We start from the raw sequence: 21,529 nt of genomic DNA, 5'->3' as shown, positions 1-21,529 counted from the left end.
CCATTTCCCTTCCTGAGCATCCCACACTTGAACCACCCTCAGACAAGAGGAAATATTCTCAGGGTATGGTGAGCAACATGGGCCATGTTGAATTCTCTTTCATTGGTGTGTTGTAATCATACCTCGTGACGAAGTTCAGGGCTATAGAGACATACATGCATACAGTACTCCGCAGTCCCACCCACTCCCTCTCCCTCCCCACCTTCCTGTGAGCACTGTGATTAGCACTGATAAGTCTGTGTGTGCACATCATGTCCGTTGAGGTGTTTTCCTCTTCTATCTTCCTCCCCTCCCATGTCCCTTCGTTAGGACCCCTTCTTCACTAAGGTTTCTCCTCCTTTGTCTGGAGTCCCTCCTGGGTCTCAATTTCTCCCTAGCTTCCTCATATGAGGGAGAATATCCAATCCTTCACGTTTTTGTGATAGACTAATCTAGCAAGCATAATATTTGCCAGTTCCATCTATTTCCTTGCAAATGATGCAATTTTGTTTTTCTTTATGGCTGAGCAGAAGTGTGTGTGTGTGTGTGTGTGTGTGTGTGTGTGTGTGTGTGTATCCCATAGTTTTGTAATCCATTTATTTGTTGGTGGACATCTCAGCTGGTTCCATAGTTTGGAAATTGTGAATTGTGCAGCTATAAACATGGATACACATGTTTTACTATGGTGGTCTGATTTCCATTCTTTTGGGTGGATACCCAGGAGTAGTGTAGCTGGGTCATATGACAGATTCATTCCCGTTCTTCTGTTCCTCCACACTGTTCCCAAAGTGGTTGCACCAACGTGTAATTCCACCAACAGTGTATCAGAGTTCCTACTTCCTACTTGTCCAAGTCCTGGCCGCATTTATCATTATGTTTCAAGGGTGAGTGGGGGTGAGTGGAGAGGAGGAGAGGGACTGTGAGTACAAGTATCAGCTAGAAGCTACACTGCCTTCCAGAGCCTAACATTGGAAGCCATGCAGCATCGCTTCCAGCACCTTCTGTGCGCTAAGGCCATTTAAAAATTCCACTCTTTCAAGGAGAAGGAATACAAATCCCATCTGTCAACAATGGCATATCAATGTCCCATTGTAAGAAGAGCATATATATGGATGCAGCCATCTTTGGAAAATACTATCTACCTTTATGAGCAGGGTTCATGGATAAGAAATCATCTTAGCAAAGATTTAAAGGAGGTGTGAGATTGAGCTGTATGCTTCTGTGTATCTGGACAGAGCCATCCAGGTTGAGGCAAGAGCCTGTATAAAGGCTCTGAAGCAGGACTATACAAACGTACATGCACTTTAAATTGCACTATGATGTATACTTATATTGCACCAATAAAATTCCATAAAATAAAGAAGAGAAACCTAAGGGTCTGCTAGTAAGTGAAACGTGGTGTTGATCGTTCACATTTAGAATGCTTTTGTACGGTGGAGTAGAGGACTGGGCAGCGGCGTGGGGCCCACTTTGTTGCCTAGTTCTATAAGGTGGTACATTGACACCCAGCATCTCCTTGTGAGTTTTTCTTCACATCCCATCCTGTGACTCCCTCCCTGCTCCGCAGGTGCTAGTGAGATGGGTAGAGATGGTTTCGTATTTGTTTGTAACATTGTTTGATGTTTCCTTCCCCCAGCCTTCTTTTTCCCTCCCTCATCTCCTTCCTCTATTCTTAGCTGCATGCCTAGCCCTATTTTACTTTGAATCAAGGTCTTCCTCCTAAGTTGTTGAAGGTCTTGCTGAATTGCTGAGGCTGGCCTCAAACTGGTGATCTTCCTGTCTCAGCCTCTCAAGTACTGGGGTTACAGGTATGCATCACCGCACCCAGCTAAGGGGCTCTTTAAGTAGCCCTAGTAGATCTTATTGTCCAATTAATTTGTCCCTTATTGACACTCTCCTACATTTTCCCTGCAGAGCTGCCCAGAAGCTAAATCTGTCTTCCAAGAAGAAGAAGCAGCGACCATCTACTTCTTCCTCGGTGGCCGAGACACCGCTCTTTGCCACCAGCTTCAGTGGGATTCTGCAGACCTCCCCTCCCCCAGCCCCGCCCTGCCTGCTGAGGGCCATCAGTAAGGTGAAGGATACTCCAGGCCTGGGCAAGGTAGGTGTCACCTGTGTCTCCAGCTCAGCTCAGTGTGTTGTGTGGGGTCAAGTTTAGAAAAGAAGAATATGAGGTCTGTAGTTTGTTAACATCAGACGGTATCAGGAGGAAAAGAAGCAGAATGAACTGGATCTGGAGGTCTGTCCCCTCTACCTATGGCTTCACTCCAGCAGTTTTAGTTACCTGTGTTCAACCTCATTCTGAAAATAAATGGAAAGTTCTCGAAGTAAACAATTCATGTTTTAAGTAAATTCATTACAGTATATTATCATATTTCTATTTTATTGTTAATCTCTTACTTAGTCTACTTTATTTTTTTATTTTTTATCTTTTGGTGGTACTGGGGTTCCTGGAAGCCCTTGTACCTCGGGCTACACTCCCAGACCTATTTTATACTTTTTTATTTTTGGAAACAGGGTCTCTTAAGCCAGCGTGGCTGGCTTCGAACCTGCGTGATCCTCCTGTCTCCGCCTCCTAAGTACGGGAATTACAAGTGTGCGCCACCACGCCCGGCTACTTAGTCTACTTTATAGTGTGTGTGTAAAAAGTATTTCTAGGATTTGGCACTATCCTCAGTTTCTGGCATCCACAGAATGTCCTGTCCTGGAACTTACCCCTCAAGGATAAGACTGAGTAGTGTAAAACTTTCTTTGGTTGCATGAACCAGGTAGCATATTAATACATTAAAATTTGGGGGTATGATTCAGTATTGTGGGGGCAACAATAGTTTTTCATTGTTTGACAAAATGGTTGGCATTTGAAGAAAAAGACACAAAACAGAGAGAGAGGCAGAGGCAGAGTCAAGAGACCTGGAGAAGACCCGGCCTGGCTGGCTTGAGGCTGGCACAACTTCACGTTTGTCTCCCTCCTTTGAGAAATCACAACCTCCATGTTGAACCAGACCACAGGGGGATTCCTGGGGAGCATTTCCAGTCATGCCTTTCTTGCCAAGAAATGAAAAATTCCATGTGTTACAAAGACTTAGAGAGACATGTCAGGCCTCTATTACAGGGTGTTCTTAGCTAGATTTTGGATGACTTTATTTTTACATATCATCTTGTTAAAGCTTTTTTTCTCCTCTGAGGTAAGTGGGTGAAGTAACTTGCAGCTCATTGCTGTGGGTGAATAAGCTGGACTCATGAGAATCTTTACCTGAAGAAAGGAGGTGGAGGGTCAGCTTTTACTTTCATTGGAAGTAGGTTGTGCAGTCAGGTGCAGTGGCACACGCCTGTAATCCTGGGAGTCTGAAGCCAGAGGATTGGAGGGTTGAGGACAGCATCAGCAATTTAGCAATACCCTGTTTCAAAAAAGAAATGAAAAAGGGCTGGGAATGTATCTCAGAGGTAGAATGCCCCTGGGTTCAATCTTTAGTACCAATAAATAAAAAAACAAATAAATAAATAAGTAAGTAAGTAAACAAATAAAAAAAAGAAGTGTGTTGTGCACACAGCCGGGCGAGTACATTCAACCTTGCCTTGGGCTTCCTTTTGCAAAGTTGCCACTCAGCTTTTTGTCACTGTGACAAAGAACCTTGTTAACTCTGAGGAGGAGAGTATTTTAGCTCAGGGTCTCAGGGTTTCAGTGTGTAGTTGACTGGCTCCATCTGTTTGGGTGTGAGGAGAGGCGGGACATCACGGCAGAAAGACGAGGGCACAGCCGAGGAGAGCTGCTCAGCTCATGGCAGCAGGGAGCTGAGTGAGGGAGGATGGGAGGGTCTGGGGATAAGGGACACCCCCTGGCCTACTTCTCCAACTGGGTCCACCTCCGGGAGTTTCTACCACCTCACCATAGTCCACTCAGTGGGTCGATCCATCAATAGATCAATTCCCAGAGAGGCTAGAGTCCTTATGACTCATCACTTTCCCAAAGCACCGGCATCAAGCCCTCAATGCAGGGGCCTCGGGAACCCTCCAGATCCAGCTGTCTTGCAGTCTGCTGAGGGAGCTTGGGGACACCACAGGTGGAGACTTGGCTGATTCAGATCACCCCTTCCTGGCCTCCGACACCCCAGGCCTGTGGTCTGCAGAAGATCACGGTCCCCTGAGGGCTGGCCTCAGAGCCCACTGCCCTTTCCCTTTGTTCTTTTCTCCATTCTCCATCTCTCCTCTCCTTCCATCTCTCCCACCCCCGATCTCACCACTGCACTGGGAATGTCTTGACTTCAGGATACTCTTCCCCAAGTTTTGAAATGCTGAGTTTAGTTTGGATAGAACAATGGTGACTCTAATGGAAAGCCTCCAGTTCTGGAATTTTCCACTGTGTTGGGTGAGGTAGATGGTTGTCAGCTGCAGGCTTTACCAGGTCCAGAAGTAAAGAGCCCCTGGGCTTTGGTGGTGAAGGCTTCTCCCTCATCACTGGGTTTGGAAGCCTGTGGAGGAAACCACATGGACTGGGACTACCCTCCAGGAGAGGGTGCGAGTGGGGAGAAGCCACTGAGGAAGCATTCACATAACCAATGCGGCCCTGTCCAGGACACCTCAAAATGCACCTCTTCGGAGACTGGCTTGCTGCACTTTTAACACTGTCTAATATGATTACTGCAGATACATTTTCAGGGCAGCCAGGCCCCAACCCCAAAGCCTTCTGTTCTCTTCTTCCCCATCCCTAAGCTCTCTCTGGAATTCTGAGATGAGGGAATAAGGGAGCCAAGGCCAGAGACCAGCACAGTAGAGTGTTTGCAGACAGCAGGTGACTCAGCTCCAAACTATAAAAATAGCCTGGAGGGCAAAGGATACCAGTCTAACCTTGATTTCACTTGTTGCCACAAGTAGTGATCAGGTGGTAGGGGCCTTACAAAGAGCAGTTTACTCATCAGCAAACTAAAGTTTGCAAGCCTTATATTTGTTTGTTTAATATTAAAAATATTATTCCTTTAATTCATTTACAGTTTTATTTTTTTAATTATTTATTTTTTAGGGGTCTGGGGATGGAACCCAGGGACATTCGACCTTTGAGCTACACCCCCTGACCATTTTCAGTTTTAAATGCAATCAAAACCTTGTGTTTGTCATGGAAGTATGTCATGGATGGGAGCATCAGTTAAGAGTCAAAGAAGGTGATAGAAAGTGTGGCTTTTTTCTAACCAGCAAAGCCTCAAGGGCCAGTGGGGTGGTGACACACAGAGGAGGTGTGTTCTCTGGGAAATAGTAGTATTCATATACTTGTTAACATTGTGCTCCAGGATTAAAACAAAAAGTTGCCAAGCACACATTTGATCTTGCTTCTTCTTGCATAAAGATTGTCTGGTTTCTACAATGGCACTGATTTTGATCTGCCATTCCATAACAGTACCCAACTGCCTGGCCAGAACCACGGCCCATCTGCCCAGACTCCAGCTTCACTCCCTCTGCTGATACTGCACTATAATAGGAACTGCTACTCTCTTTACCCACAGGGAAAAATGACCACCCATTTATCTCTGCCACATGATTTACTGTTTAATATCTCAACGAAATACAGTGGAGTTTAATATAGAACATAAATAATTGGCTCTATTTATAATTAGGCTCATTTGAAGTAGATGAGCTTGATTGAATGGCCCAAAGCAACTTGATTTTTTTTAACATGACTTGGGCCTTCTGGGATACAAGTGGGGAGGAGCAGGGACACTCGCGGTGGCCCTAAAGGGGATAGCCTTGTTACGCAGCCCCACCTCTGCCACTTAAGCCTCAACACCCAAGACCCTGGAAACCCAGGAGGGGTTTTATGAGTTTATTTACAGCAGTCCTCTTATTTAGTGAACAAAAAATTGAGTTCTGGTGAGAGGGATCCAGAATCAGGGCCAGAAGTCAGGATGTTTAAGCCATTGCATTTTCTGCTGTTTCACTGGGCTGCCACTGATATAAACTATTTGTAAAATCTTAGAGGGGGCCATGGTGGTAGCAAAATAATATTACAACCAGTTGACTTCATCCAGCAAAGAGGAGCATGCTTTCCTTTTCAGAGTCCCAGCCAGAAGAGAAAAGGCCATAGTAGCCAGGAGCAGATAGACAGTAGGATGGAGCCTGGAGGTTGCCATGCCATCTCTCTCACTTGCACTCTCTGCTGCTTCTGGCAGCAGCCCCACGCTCTCCCCAGACCATGCAGTCATTGTTGGCCACTGAGTCCTTCTTGAGGCCAAAGGTTTTGTGGAGGCCATGGAAGAATTTGAGATAATTTCAGTTAACGTAGACCTGAAGCACAGCATGCACATAGAGGATATGTCTCAAGAGCTTCAGCTCCCAGAGCAGTTCCTACAACATAGCAAATGTTCACTGAACACTTACATCAGGCTCCGTGCTGGGCAGTAGGCATGCAATGACAGACAAGAGTGTGTCTGTCTTTATAGCAATTATAATCTAGTGCCTGGCTCCAATTAATATTAGAACTCTCATCAGTTTGGGCCAGTGTGGGGGTACAATATGATTGTATTCATTGTCTTTTAGTCACTGTGATCAAAATACTTAGCATGAACAACATAGAGAAGTTTATTTGGGCTCACAGTGTTAGAGGTACAGTCCATAGTTGGCTGATTCCAAGCAGACATCATGATGCCTTGGAAGATGGCAGAGGACAGCGGCTCATCTCGTGGAAGGTGGAGCGAGACATACACAGGAAGTGACCAGGAACAGACATGGTCTCCTAGGCTATACCCTCAGTGGCCTACCTCCTCCAACCATGCCCCGCCCTGAGTTAACGCCTAAATGACCACCCCTCCATCGATCTGAATGATCATTCCTTCAGTGGATTTACCCACTGATGAGATTAGAGCCCTGATTTAATATTTCACCTCTGAATATTGTTGCATTGGGGACACACTTTCCACACATGAGCCTTTTGGGGGATACTCCAAATCATAACAACGGTTTAAGGAAAATTCAGAATTACAGACTTAACATGCTCCCATCTAATGTTCAAGTCCTACAGAGAAATGATTCTACTAAGTGGCCTTGTAGAGACATTCTTAATGAATAGATAAAGATGATTAGTGGATCAGAGCAGCTTAGTCCCCAATTATATTGCACTGATTTGGCTTATATGTAAATGATACTTCTAATCTATTTGAAAATGGTTCTTTTTCCTAAGTCAGTAAATGCGTCTTATGGAATTTGTTTGCTCAGTTAATTAACAGCCACGTTTAAGGTTCATTTGTTAACATGTCACAGCTTAATGTCAGGCTCTGTGTCTTGGATTACAAGTTTCTGGAGCAAAACCCGTTATCTGTCTCACTCACCAAGTTCATGGCTCTGTGCACACCCCTTGGATACATTAATGCTTTTAAAGGTGAGAATAATGCACACAGTCATAGTGGGTTGCTGGCAGTCCAACTGTAGTTTCTTGATTCTTCTTTTTCCAGAAGAATTTCCAAAAGGAATACAAGAAACATAAAGAAAAGAACCTTCCTTTTCTTCATAATCTCCATAATACCCAAAAAAGTCAGTCGGTGATCAGCACCCAACCTCTTCCTCCCTAACATGTTTTGGAAATATTGGAAATTTCTTACAGGTGGATTCTAGCAAGTGGACGAGACTATAGAATTTGGAAAGATCATTAAAAACTTTGACAGAACCAACACCAAGAGGAATTATGGAAAGCTAAGCTGGGAACAGGTCAAGGAGGTCTGGCGTGCTGAAGTTACTCAGCAAGTAACCAAAAAGACTTAACTGGGTCCCAGGTTCTGTCGTAGACGCCACTGAAGTAAACAGGACACGGGAGCTGCTGGGCCACATGGCCTCAAAGGAAAGGGACATGCCAGGCTCAGCCAAACTATCGGCACCATTGCAGTGCTTGGGCCTCGCCTCAGCCGCCACTCCTGGGACGTTTCCTTCTTCTAGGAGGCCTGCGTGGCCTGGTCTGGGTAGAAGCTGGCGGGCTGCAGGCCTTTCCAGCTGTGTGGTTCTGGAGCACTGCACTGCGAGCCTCCCCCAGGGCCACTGCAGCTCAGACAGCCAATTTGGCCACGTTGCCCAGGTGATTTACAGACTCACTAGTCTGGACGGATGATCTTTCTTATGCAATGAAAATTGAGCTATTGTTTTTTATTCTCCTTGGTCCACAATTTTAAGCTGTTGGGCTCTTATTCAGCACTAGTTTTCAAGTCTAGTGCTAGCATATTTTGACCTTCTAGTAAGACTTATTCAAAGTCTTTCTCTCTCTTACACACACACACACACACACACACACACACACACACACATCACTGAATCCTGTATTAGCTAGGTTTAATTTTTGTTTGTGTGTGTGTGGTACTGGGTTTCCTGGAAACCCTTCTACCTCCGGGCTACACTCCCAGACACTTATTTTTTATATTTTTATTTGGAAACAGGGTCTCTTAAGCCAGCGAAGCTGGCTTTGAACCTGCACGATCCTCCTGTCTCTGCCTCCCAAGCGCAGGGATTACAAGGGTGCGCCACCACGCATGGCTAGCTAGGCTTAATTTTAACTCTAAGCTCTCCCTTATTTGGTGTATAAACATTTTTAGGGTAGGTCTTATTTTTAGGGAAGATTTATTAGTATTTTTAGTCAGAAGCCATTCAATTGCTGAGTACTTGTGACATTGTGTGGAAGAGAAAGACAAGATTCTTGCTCAACTGATGTTCTGATTACAAGGATGGCGAGATGAAGTTTTTTTAATTAAAAGTGATAAATTTTAATTAATTTTTTTTTTTTTTTTTTTTGGTGGTGGTACTGGGGTTCCTGGAAGCCCTTCCACCTCCGGGCTACACTCCCAGACCTATTTTATACTTTTTTTTTTTTTTTTTTTGGTGGTACTGGGGTTCCTGGAAGCCCTTCTACCTCCGGGCTACACTCCCAGACCTATTTTTTATACTTTTTTATTTGGAAACAGGGTCTCCTAAGCCAGCGCGCGCGGCTGGCTTCGAACCTGCGCGATCCTCCTGTCTCTGCCTCCCAAGCGCGGGGATTACAAGCGTGTGCCACCACGCCCGGCGCTACTTTTTTTTTTTTTAAACAGGGTCTCTTAAGCCAGCTCGGCTGGCTTCGAACTTGCGCGATTCTCCTGTCTCTGCCTCCCAAGCACGTGGATTACAAGCGTGCACCAACATGCCTGGCGAGAATTTTTTTAAAAGGTACAAATGCAGCTATTACTTATTTACTTATTAAGAGAAATAGCAGATACAGCTCTCGTTCAGGAAGTGATTCCAGGTTATATCAAGGAGAAAAAATTTATGCCTTCTAGACTAGGAAGGTATGGGTTATTGAAACCCTTTGCAAATTATCTAATTCCTCAACTGCATTTTTGCCCTTCTCCATCCTAAAGCTTTAACAAAGAGATAGAGATTTGAACCAGCCTTTAGAGTTCATTTTGGATAGACATGAAATAAAGAATTCAAGCTGAGCATAGTGGCGCACACTTGTAATCCCAGCATTCGGGAGGCTGAGACTGGAGGATCACAGTTTGCGGACAGCCTCAACTACTTAGTGAGGCCCTCCGCAAGTCAGTGATACCCGGTTTCAAAATAAAGAATAAAAAATAGGGCAGGAGGTGTAGCTCGGAGGTTGAATGCCCCTGGGTTCCATCCCCACACCCGCAAAAAAAAAAAAAAAAAAAATCAAAAGTGGTGGGAAATTCTAGACTACTAGAAACTCTTCACTACTCTATCTTTAAACACTGTAGACAGGAAAATAAATTATGAGTTCTTCCCTATTTTGGTGTGCTGTTGGAAAAAAAGAAAAAACCTGCATAAATAATACATACACATTCATCATTATAGCTAGCCCGATAGCTTTGTAAATTAAATTGTTTGCTCTTTGGGGAAATAAACTCGTGTGACCTATGATCCCTAATTACAGTTATTCTTTTCTGTACAATTGGTTTGGGTTGAGTCTGCTAAATTCGTGTAGATCAATTGCTTGGTGGGATATCTCTCTTTCTTTCTTTTTCTTTTTATCTACCCCCTCTCTCCCTTTCCTTTCTGTTTAATTTTCTCATTTCTGTAACCCATGGGTGCAGAGTTCCCTTGGGGCCCTAGGCCCCACATGGGCAGTTTGCAGCTATGCCGTCCCGAGCCAAGAGCTTGGGAGCCATCGCGGTACTGCCCTGAGGACAGAAAAAAAAGGAGATCTCATCAGTAAACTAAAGTTTGCAAGTCTTATGTTTGTTTAATATTAAAGATATTATTCCTTTTATTCATTTACAATTTTATTTTTCATTTATTTAAAGAGATCTCAGGATCTCTTTTTTCTATACACTTCCCCATTCTATTCTTGAATTTAACAGTCTTTGTTCAAGAAAATGAAAGGGACTTTATTAGGATGATGTTCTCCATTAAAGACCACTGAGCAGAGAAGCCATGGAGATGCCTATAAAGAAAAGGTGGGATCATTTTCATTCCTCATTATTAATACAACTCCTTTGATTCTGCTGCTCAAGTTGCATTGACACTGTCTTCTGTTGTCTCCATTTTGGGTGGAGAACTTGAAGGGGTAGGCAGCGTGCTTCATTTCATGGGGTCAGATTTCTGATAAGATGCGCGTTACTGCTGTGAAGTTCACACGGCTGGCCTTTCTCGCCTGAGGTGCCACTCGGAGCTGGCAGCCTGGTTGGCAGGGAGGGTGCGTGGTTCAGTAGTCCAGTTTCCTGTCTTGTTCCCAGGCCTGTCACTGCGGCTTTCAGGGTAGGAAGTGGAAGAGGATTTTGCAGGCTTTGTCCCCATGGAGATTCCACACTATTTGGTATTTGAACTTCCACTTGTTACGGATTGAGAGAATGTGGTTTTGGAGAAACTGTTCCCGGGGACCGCTGTTAGGGTCCCAGACACACTTTTCCTCAAACCACAGCAAAACTCAAAACGACCAAAACAGAAAAAATCTGTGGGTTCTTGTCCTGAGCTAAGAATAAATATACATAGCTTGAACAGTTGCTTAAGATTTAAAGACGTTTATTAAAAAGATAGAAATACAGAAAATAGTTACAGCCCCATGCCAAAATGGGTGGGGGAGAGTGGTCCAGGCCAACTCACCCCCCCCCCAAGATACAGCATGTGTACCGGGACTTTTTATACCCATGACCTCCATCTTGTTTATGTCCCTGTAAGGTACCTCCCCCAGCAAGGTGTGGCAGGGTGTCTCCTTTCATGAAGGATGAAGGTCAACCCTCTGCTCCAGCCTCCCTAGATTAACATTTAAATCTATCTTTAGAAAGAGGAAGCCCTAGCTCTCCTCTATTGACTTGTTAATTACTTTTAGCTAGGTTAATTTACATTGGAATAGCTGCCTGCTTTTAGGCTTCCAGGGAAAGGCCCTTGCGGTTCCTTAGTTGGCTGGGAACCTCTTCACTGCGGGCCTAAGCGCAGGAAGGTGCTCCATGTGGCTGAACAGTATCGCATGGTTCTGCTCATGCTGTGGAGCCCAGCTTGGGCGTGGCGTCCATGTGGTGTGCTGTGAAGCCAACAGGAACATCCATGTGACCAGCAGGTTCCCGGCTGGCTTCTCAGGTGGGGTTGTCCTGGCGGAGCCACATCAGGACAAGATGATGAGACTATGTCTCGTGCTGGTGCCCTGGCCCGGAGCAGACACTGCGGGCATCAGGAAATCTTCCTCACCCTTTTTTTTTTTTTTTTTTTCTCTCTCTCTCTCTCTCTCTCTCTCTCTCTCTCTCTCTCTCTCTCTTCTCTTGTGGTACTGGGGATGGAGCCTAGGGGCATTGTACCCCTGATCTACACCCCCAGCCCTAGTTTTTAGTCTTTTTTTTTTTTTTAAACAGTGTCTTACTGAGTTGGAAGGGCCTCACTAAGTAGCTGAGCTGTCCAGGAATGCGATCCTCCGGTCTCTGCCTCCCAGATGCTGGGATTACAAGCATGCGCCACCACGTCTGGCTCTCTTTTTCTTATACTAGGGACTGAACTCAGGGGGCACTCTACCTCTCAGCTGCACACCTCAGCCTCTCCCCTTAGTTTCTGGAGTTGAATGCAGGGGCCTTCTGCCTCTGAGTTACATCCCTAGCCCTATTGTTATATTTTATTTTGAAACAGGGTCTCATTAAACCTGAAATCCTCTTGTCTCAGACCTTCAAATACTAGGATTACAGGCCTGGGCCACCACACAGGCTAAGACCTGCAATTATTTTTTATTTTGAAACAAGGTCTCACTAAGTTATTGTCCTTGAACCTGTGATCCTCCCACCTCAATCTTCTGAGCCACTGGGATTATAGGCATGCACTATCACACCTGGCTAGGAATTTTCTTAAAGAACCTGTTAGAATTTTTTGGGAGGGGGGCGTTTCGTGTTGGAGATTGAATGTAGGGGCATTCTACCTCCGAGCTACACCTCCAACCGGAGTTTTTATTCTTTATTTTGAAACAGGGTCTCGCTCAGTCACAGAGGGCCTCACTAAGTAGCTGAGGCTGCCAGTGAACTACAATCCTCCTGTCTCAGCCTCCCAGGTACTGGGATTACAAGCATGTGCCACTGAGCCTGGCTAACTCTCTCATTTTACATGGGAGAAAACTGAGGCCCAACAAGAGGAAGTGGCTTGCCCATTCATGTATGTGGGAGAGAAAAGCTTACAGTTTTTAATGCAAAAGGGGATTTGTCATGAAAACTGTGAGACAGAATTTGCATTCAGGTTAAGAGAGTCTTATTCTTATTTTGTGATTTTGGGCCTCACTCTACTAGCTCTGAATTTTTTAGATAAAGAAAGTTGGTGTGTGTGTGTGTGTGTGTGTGTGTGTGTGTGTGTGTGTGTGTACTTGAGGAGGAGGAGGAGAAGCTGGAGGAGGAAGATGATTTTTATAATGGTACTTTCTAAAAGCTAGCAACCTTTCCCATAATTGGAGGATAGTCTTGGGGCCTCTTGGAAAACCTGTAATTCCTAATTAGCATCTTGACTTATGGAATGAAAATGTGAGATAAAATGAAGGAATTCTCTCTGGAATAAATGTCGCTGTCTCAATTAACCAAAGGGCAATGAAATGGATTATAATGCCAGAATAGGGCTTTTGATCACTCTTTGTCCAAAACCACAATTTAGTCCAGCTCAGCACAACTGGACAATAACTGCCGTCAGGAGAATGGCCCCTGTATTTCGAGCTAACATTTCTAGCGTCTTATCTTCCTGTGTCTTTCTCTAACAAGTGGCTGAAGGGAAAGTTAATCATGACTTGCTATAATTATCCCATTGAAACGAGACTGATAAAAGGTTTCATGAAATAAAATGGTCAGTCCAAACTGCTGAGTTCATTCGAAGTTTTTCTTTGTGCCACAGGAAGGGTAGGAAATGCTGTTCTTGCCTACGGAATGATTTGCATCAATTAGGAAACACTCGAATCTATCTCCTGCTATATCGAATTGAAATGTGCCACTAGGGAGGAGGTCATTTGGAAACATTCATTCTTAAAAAACAAAACATCTTTTCTTCAGATCGTTAAATAGCCTCTGAAATCAAATCCTCTAGCTGCTTCAGACCACAGCACTGACCTTCTGTGTCTTTTCATGCTACTTTATAAAGTCCCTCTTAGCTCTTTTTCAGTTTAAAATGCTGATTTCCCAATACCAGCACTGGAATTTAGAAATAACTTTATACTGATTATCAGATAAAAATAACTAGAAATAAAATGGTTTCATCTGGGCATGGTGGCATGTGCCTATAATCCCAGTACTTGGGAGGCTGACATAGGAGACTTTTAGGTTTGAGGCCAACCTCAACAACTTAACGAGACCCTGTTTCAAAATAAAAAAGGCCTAGGATGGAGCGCAGAAGTAGAATGTCCTGCAGGGTATGACGGCATATACCTGTAATCCTAGTATTTGGGAGGCTGAGACAAGAGGATCTCAGATTCGAGGCCAACCTCAACAATGTAGCGAGGCCCTCTGTGATTTAGTGAGACCCTATTTCAAAATAAAAAGCAACTGAGATAGGAGGATCACAGGTTTGCAGCCAGGCTCAGCTACTGAGTGAGGCCCTCCAAAACTTACTGGACACTATTTCAAAATAAAGAATTTAAAAATAGGGCTGGTGGTGTAGCTCAGAGGTAGAATGCCCCAGGTTTAATCCCCAGTACCTAAAAAATATAAAATAAAATTAAAAAAAAAAACAAAATAGGGCTGGTATACAGCTCAGAATCAGAATTTCCTGGGTTCCTTCCACAGTACTACTGAAAAAAGAAAAGAAAGAGAAAGAGAGAGAGAAAAGAAGTAGAATGTCCCTGGGTTCAAGTCCTAGTACTGGAAGAGAGAGAATGAATGAGTCCAGTAGCATTTAGTGAGCGCCAAGAACAGGTTCCCTCCACCTCTCTTTCCTGTCTCCTGTTGGCCTCCCCTTGGCTGTGTCCACATCTCCATGACTGTGCAGTGTCCTGTCCATATGCCCCTCACAGAGCCCTCTACCAGCCACAGTGACCCTCGGAGACCTTTTTCTCTTGCCAAAATTTGAGATGGTAAAGTTGGCCTCCACGGCCTTGGGCTGGCTTCTTAGATTTCTACAATCCCTTCCCTCCCAACAGCATGCCCCATGGGAGCTCCCTGGCCTGCTCCATCCTACATGCCCTCAGGTCGCCCTGACTTGCCACCAGAGCCTTAAGATAAATGCCTGCCACGGCCTCCTCGCAGCAGTGCCGCCATAGTGCCCCGAGGACCCTGTCTGTGCCCCACAACCCTCAGCTCAGCCACCTGTTAGGGTGAGAAGCCCAGGCCAGCTCAGGACAAGAGGCCAGGAGGCAGCAGTGGAGGAGCCGGTGCTGGTGAGAAGCAGGTGCTGCTGGAGGAGCTGTAAGATCCCCTGTGTGTGGTATTTTCCTGCAAATCAGTAGAAAGTTCATCACAGGAAATAGGAAGACAGAGAGCAGGTTGGCTGCTCCGACTCCCCATGCACCACAAGACCTCTAAATTGAAGAGCGGTGGCCACAGGGCCCAGGTGCTAGAGGCCCCACGCCACGCTGTCCTGCCGCCCCACACACAGCCCCACGGTGGGCTCTTCCTTCCTATTGCAGGGGATGTGCCCTGTCTGGGGGCTTCCCCTGGGTCCCTCCGCCTCCTGCGCGTGGCTGAGCCCTGCCTGTCTGGATAGCCACCCAGACGCCCCTTCAGTGGGCCCCCATCCTGCACTTTCACAGCACCCTGGTTTCCCTTCACCACACACATCATGCTTTGGAAGTCTGCTCTGCGTGAGTCCATGTTTAATGGGTCTCCTTGTTGACTGTCAACTCCACGAGGGCAGGGCTGTGTGTCTCTGTCCCCTTTGAATCCAGACCACCACACAATGTCCATCCTGATAAGTCCTCAGTAAATACAGAGGTGTATTAGTGAGGTTTCTCCAGAGAACTAGAACCCGTGTGTGTGTGTGTGTGTGTGTGTGTGTGTGTGTGTGTGTGTGTGTGTACAGAGAAGACTGATTGAATTTAAGGAACTGCAGTGATGGAGATTGACTGACAGGCTGCATGCAGCTCAGGGAAAAGTCAGGTTCAAAGGCTGTCTGCTGGCAGAATTCCCTCTGGCTCAGGGAAGGTCAGCCTTCAATTGATAAGACGAGATTCTCTCACATTATGGAGGCTCATTTGCTTTACTCAAAGTCTACTGACTTGAATGTTAATCTCATCTAAAAATAACTTCACAGAAATATCTAGAACAATGCTTATATATCTGAGTATTGTAACTCAGCCATTAAATGTCACAGTGAGTGGATGGATAGATGGATGGACAGATGGATGGACAGATGGATGAAATTATGACCTTGGTCGCCATTCTGCCGTGAGGGTCCTAGAAGGCCTTCTGGTCACTTATATCATTTCTCTTGATCCTTAATACAGCCCAGAGACGTAGGCTGTGGGATTGTGGTGTTGGGCTCTGTTGATAGATGGAAACACAGGGCTTCAGGGGAGGAGAGCTCCCAGAGGTTATGCATATTCTCACAGAAATCCTACATCTTTGTTTCCATTGTACTTTTATAAACCACACGGTAGCTATTAGCCATCTACTGTGTGTCAGGCACTGAGGATTCACATGTGTTAACTAATTCAACAAATCCTCATTATCGCTCCAGAAAAGTTCTGTTACAAACATCCCCACTTTACACTGGAGGAAGCGAGAACAGATACAAGGGGTGTTGGAGTCACTTAGCTGATCTGGGTTGGAGCTGGGCTGTGAACCCCACTTCTTGTACCTGTTTTCTGGATTGAACATGATAAAGTCTCTCTGCACAGTCCTGGGCCATCCCTCTGGTCTCAGGAGGGGCACAGTTCGCAGATGTCACTGGCATGTGCACTGCAGGGGCTCCGGTGGGCTGTGGACGTGGGCCGGGCTCGGCAGCCTCCCTCCGCCGCCACAGGCCTGCAGCTCTCTCCTCCCACCTCCTGGGAGCTTTGTGATTGTTGCTGTGTTGCTTTGTGAGTGTCACATGTTCTAAATATGCACTGTTTTGTGGTTTATGTTCCATTCATGAAAAAAGTGAAAGAAACTAATATTCAAAATAATGTTTTTGTATTTGGTACTGGGAATTGGGGCATTCTACCGCTGAGCTACACCCTCAGCCCTTTTTATTTCTTTTATTTCTCTTTATTTCTTTTTCCTCCTCCTCCTCCTCCTCCTCCTCCTCCTCCTCCTCCTCCTCCTCCTCCTCCTCCTCCTCTTCCTCCTCCTTCTTCTTTTTCAAAGCTGGGGATTGAACCTAGAGGCATTCTACCTCCAAGCCCTACTTTTGGTTCTTTATTTTATAACAGGACCTCAGCCAGGCTGTTTCAAATAAAAGAATAAAAAGTAGAGGGTATAGCTTAGAGATAGAATGCCCCTGAGTTCAATCCCCCAAACCACAAAAACAAACAAACAAGCCGGGCATGGTGGCGCACACTTGTAATCCCTGCACTTGGGAGGCAAAGACAGGAGGATCGCGCAGGTTCGAAGCCAGCCGTGCTGGTTTAAGAGACCCTGTTTCCAAAATTTATATATATATATATATATATATATATATATATATATATATATATATATATATAGTCTGGGAGTGTAGCCCGGAGGTAGAAGGATTCCATCCCCAGTACCACCAAAAACAAACAAAAAATCAAGCAAACAAAAAACAAGATCTCACTAAGTTGCAGAGGGCCTCACTAAGTAGCTGAAGCAGGCCTCAAACTTGTGATCCTCCTGTCTCAGCCTCCCACATACTAGGACTGCAGGTGGGTGCCACCACACCTGGCCAAATCCACCTGCTTTAAGATATGGCTGAGTGCCCACTTTTGTCCACATCTTTCCCCACATGGCTTTCTCTTTTCTCTGTTTTGTGCCACACCAGTTTTTCTGATTAACCATTGGTTATTTTATATTGTCCTTTGCTTTCTGGGTAGAGTTGAACTCCTGCCTCTTTAGGCTGCTCGAAGGTGAGGATTTTGTTTCACTGCTCTTCTGCATCCCCTACAGGTTTAACCATATGTTAAGCAGTGCTATGTTCGGGATGGAGGTTTTTCCCCAAAAGTTCATGTGCTGGGAATTTGGTCTTCCCAGTGGTGATGGTGAAGGGTGGTAGAACCTTTAAGAGGTGGAGTCTAGTGGGAGGTGCTTAGTTCTTGGGGCATTGCCTTAGGAGGGGATTAACATATATCTCTTAGGACCTCCATTAGTCCCCCTGAAAATGTATTATTATTTTTAAATAAAGTAAACGTGGCCTTGAATCTCTCTGGCTTCCTGTTTGGACATGGGACTGCTTTCTCCTGCACATGCTCCCACCATGAACCCATTGCTGTGTGGTGATGTGGCCATAAGGCCTCATTACAGCCAAGTAGATACTGGGCCTCAGGCCCTTGTACCTCCAAACTGTAAGCGAAATGAAACTCTTCTTTATAAAGTACCCAGCCTTGGATGTTTTGTTAAAGCAACAGAAAACAGACTATGGCAGACAGATGGAACTCCCTGAGCTGACATACATTAAGATACAGGGTATGACCAAGCCATCATATGACTCCTGCCAGTGTTTTTGCTTACTCATTTCCCTGTCATCCACTCACCTATATGTTCATCCATCTGTTCATTCACAAAGTATGTCTTATGTGTCTTCTGTGTGCTAGTTTGGGGAAACTCAGATGAGTTAAAAATGAACTCTGCCCTTGAGAATCCCAGAAACTGGTATTAGAAAGAGTAAAAAAAAATCATTCTTTTAGGTAGACAATGAAAACTGGAAATATCTATTATCATTTTTATTATCCTCACTCTGGCTTATCATGGCAGATAAGGCTGAAATTTTCTCAAGATAATTGGCCTCCTGGTGTGCTTTCGTTCCTTCTTACTGAGTACATTATAATATGCCCACAGTATTGGTTTTGTGTTGTGATGACAACTGATAGTGTGGCAGTCAGGAAAGGCTGAACGTTTATTTCATCTTTAACACTTTGATGTGCTACAAGCAGCCGCCCAGCAATTAGCTTGTATGAAGGGTCATGTGCTGGGTGAAACATTATGTTCATACAGACTCCTTCTGAGAAGAACTCTCTGTCCTTTCCTATGGATAGAATTCCCTGAAAGCAGGTGATAAGAAAGCTGTACTTCTCTCTGTGAAGGGGTGAAACAAGGGGTTTTGTTCAAAGGCACGTGAAAGCCATCTTCCTTCTCCAGTAACACCTGTGCATCTCCATTGGGAGGGAGAAACTTCAGGCCTTTCAACTTCCCAAGGTTTTCTGGTCTTCTTTGAGAGTGCTACTGTTAAGATATGAGGGCCATCTCATATCTGAACAGGGTAGATGCTGAAGTTATCTTGGCGAACGTGAGTCCAGGCAGGTGGCGTGGTCTGCAACGAGAAGAGGAGGGGACTGAGAAGCGATTAATTGTCTTATTCAGCAGGCTTTTTAGTGTAAAGCAGTAGAAGCTCAAACTGTCAGTGCAATGGTTGGTGGTGTGCTGGTGTGGTGGAACCATACAGGGAAAGTCAGGAAGCCTGCAACTGGGCCTGTGTGGCGCCGGGCTCCTTTCCTCCTTGTCTTGTGTTTGTGCCTCTTCCAATGTTTTGGCCTCATTCTTCTTCATTTCAAACCAATCTTCACATCACAACTGCTGGCAACTGTCGAGTGTCCTGTCCTTCAGCTTCCTCTAGCAGACCAGACAGACTTCAATATTCTACAGCCCACACTCAGTCCAGAACAGAATTCAGGTAGCCCAGCATGGCGGGAGGAGGTAGAGGACCCATGGGGGAGGGACAGTTTATAAGAAGCCCAAGCAGACACTCACAGGCCTTCCCCTGAAGAGTGAGAAGGTTTGCAGGAAACTTTAGTGAATATTTAGGAGGAAAGACCAAGAAAAAGGTGGGCAGGGCATGGTGTGCCTCCTGTCCAGGCGGAATCTGACAGTGCCTGGCAAAGAGCAGCCACTCGCCCAACTAGTCATTCTTGAGCATTTACTGTGTGGTTTTGAAATGAAGATTCAGGGAGATGTTCATTTTTTGGACTATTATCATTTAGGATTTTCTAGGGGAGAAGAGTGACGTGTGTTCGACAGAGCTGAGAGCACAGACGTGTAGAGATTTGCCCAGGGAACACAAGGGGGAATGTCATGCGAGACACCCAGACTCCCCTTGGCCCAAGTCAGCCCCACTGGCTGCCTGGCTCCAGATGGATGGTCGGCATCTGCCCAGCACTGGCTTCCTCTGTGGAATAAGTGTAAAAAAGTGCCCAAATGTGAGCGTGTTTCACTTTTCCCTCTTCCCCTCCCCCACCGTGGCTGACCATGGCCATCCCCATTGCACAGAAGCCAGAGGGTCTAATCTCCCAAGTCAGCTCCACCTGAGAGCCACACTGCAGTGCACACAGGGAAGAGGGAGGGAAGGGGCATCCGTCTAGGCTGTGCACTAATTCTCCGTATCACCCGAGAACACTTGTGATGCCAATGCTTCCAAGTGCAGTTCACGAGTACCACACTTGGCAGCGTGTGAGACACGCCTGCTATGCAATGTAAGCAAAAACAAATATAATTTTTTATTAAATTAGATTTCTCGGATTTTCCAAATGACTTGGATAATAGCAACAACTGGTGTTCCAAGTATATATCTGAAAGGGTTAATAGATTTTAGGAAAGAAGACTTGACTTTGAAGTCTGAGGATGAATCCAGGCCTCTTTGCAGGAAGGCTGCTGAAGGACCCCTCCCCGTCTTTACCTTCTCCATCACCATCACTGCCAGCAGGTCTCCGCTCCTCTTCAGTGGCTCTAGGAAGAGATTTAATTTCTTATTTTTTTTAAGTTTTTTTTCTTTTTGTACTGAGTATTGAGCCCAGGGGCATTCTATCACCAAGCTACACTCTCAGGTCCATTTTATTTTTTATTTTCTAACAGGGTCTCACTAAGTTGCTGAGGCTGGACTCAACCCTTCGATCCTCCTGTCTTAGCTTCACGAGTCCTGAGATCATGGACATGAGCCGCCACGCCTGGCTCCGGAGTTTCTTTCCCTATGTTGAGTTAGTCCTCCTCTATGAGACTGAGAGCCTCCAAGGACTGGGGTTGTGTCTCATTGAGCTACCCACCAGCTGTCTGCTTCCTGAAGGTCAGCACATGCGTGGTTGCAAAGGTCTACCTCTTCTGTCTGGACATGGCGGGCGTCTCTTGAGTCACTGTGTACTTGAACGTAATGCCGAGAAAGATGCATTAATTTGTGAAACAAACCACAAGCCATAGTGCCTGGACATGTGTTAGTTAAGGCACTTAAGGCACTTTTTGTTTAGGCAACTTAGAATTTCATAGGAGGTTCCCAAACCCTGATAGAGTTCTCATAGGATTCAATGAGAAGCACAACTCATCCTCACAGTCCGCCCACTGGAAGTCATTGAAATGCAAAGAAGTCCTCTATCACCACATTCTGTTCATGTATGTTACAGTGGTCAGCGAGGGGTTTTGATCCATTCTGGGGTTGGCCTGTGTTTCTTCAGTCAATATTTTCAATGTTTTGGTTCCGGGTCCCATGCCACTGATGTGCAGGCTCTCTTGTATCTCCTTCCTGTGTCTCTGTGTTAGGTGACACGTCAGTGGCATGGGACCTCCTACCCCTGCAGCCCCCCTCCTGGTCCCACTCCCTGACGCACGTTGTATAGGAAGGATGGCACTCTTGTATTTATTCGCATGAATAGCCCCCACTTCACTTAACTCTGCTTACTGAGCATCTGCTACTTGCCAGGGAATTCCTCCGCATTGGAGAAGACCTGGGTACCCTAAGACACACGCAGGTCTTGTCTTTAAGGGGTTTGTAGCCCGTCAAGAGAGGAGCGGGACCTGTTGAGTCCGAATGGAAAGCTGCTCCCAACATCTTTCCTGTGAGACAAGGATGCAGCTTATGGCATTACTTCATTTTGATTCTGCCATGCTATTTGTGGAGTTTGCTTAAAAATTCAGGGATCTCCGGATGCTAATCCTCTTAGGATACTCTGTTCCTAAATACATTAAAAGAACAGAGAGAAACTTGGATTCTATATGAAAACATCTCCCTTTGCTTCCTGGAGTTTCCTGGGGACCCCCTGGGTTTCTGGAAGAGGCAAGTGCATACCCGTCAA

General features: G+C 45.5%; 1 protein-coding gene across 1 annotated transcript in view; it reads left to right on the top strand.

The window, feature by feature from the left end:
* KIF26B (kinesin family member 26B) overlaps window positions 1-21,529 on the top strand; it is a gene marked incomplete at both ends in the record, with an annotated part of 436,144 nt that overhangs the window by 313,378 nt on the left and 101,237 nt on the right. Inside the window, one exon of the mRNA XM_080698422.1 lies at window positions 1,894-2,080. Within this exon, the coding sequence (XP_080554548.1) occupies window positions 1,894-2,080 (187 nt within the window). The remainder of the gene's footprint in view (window positions 1-1,893; window positions 2,081-21,529) is intronic.

The sequence above is a fragment of the Muscardinus avellanarius genome, assembly GCF_963383645.1.
Source record: "Muscardinus avellanarius genome assembly, chromosome: 7".
Lineage (NCBI taxonomy): Eukaryota > Metazoa > Chordata > Mammalia > Rodentia > Gliridae > Muscardinus > Muscardinus avellanarius.
The sequence above is the reverse complement of the archived record's forward strand: the minus strand, read 5'-3'. Positions and strand labels throughout refer to the sequence as shown.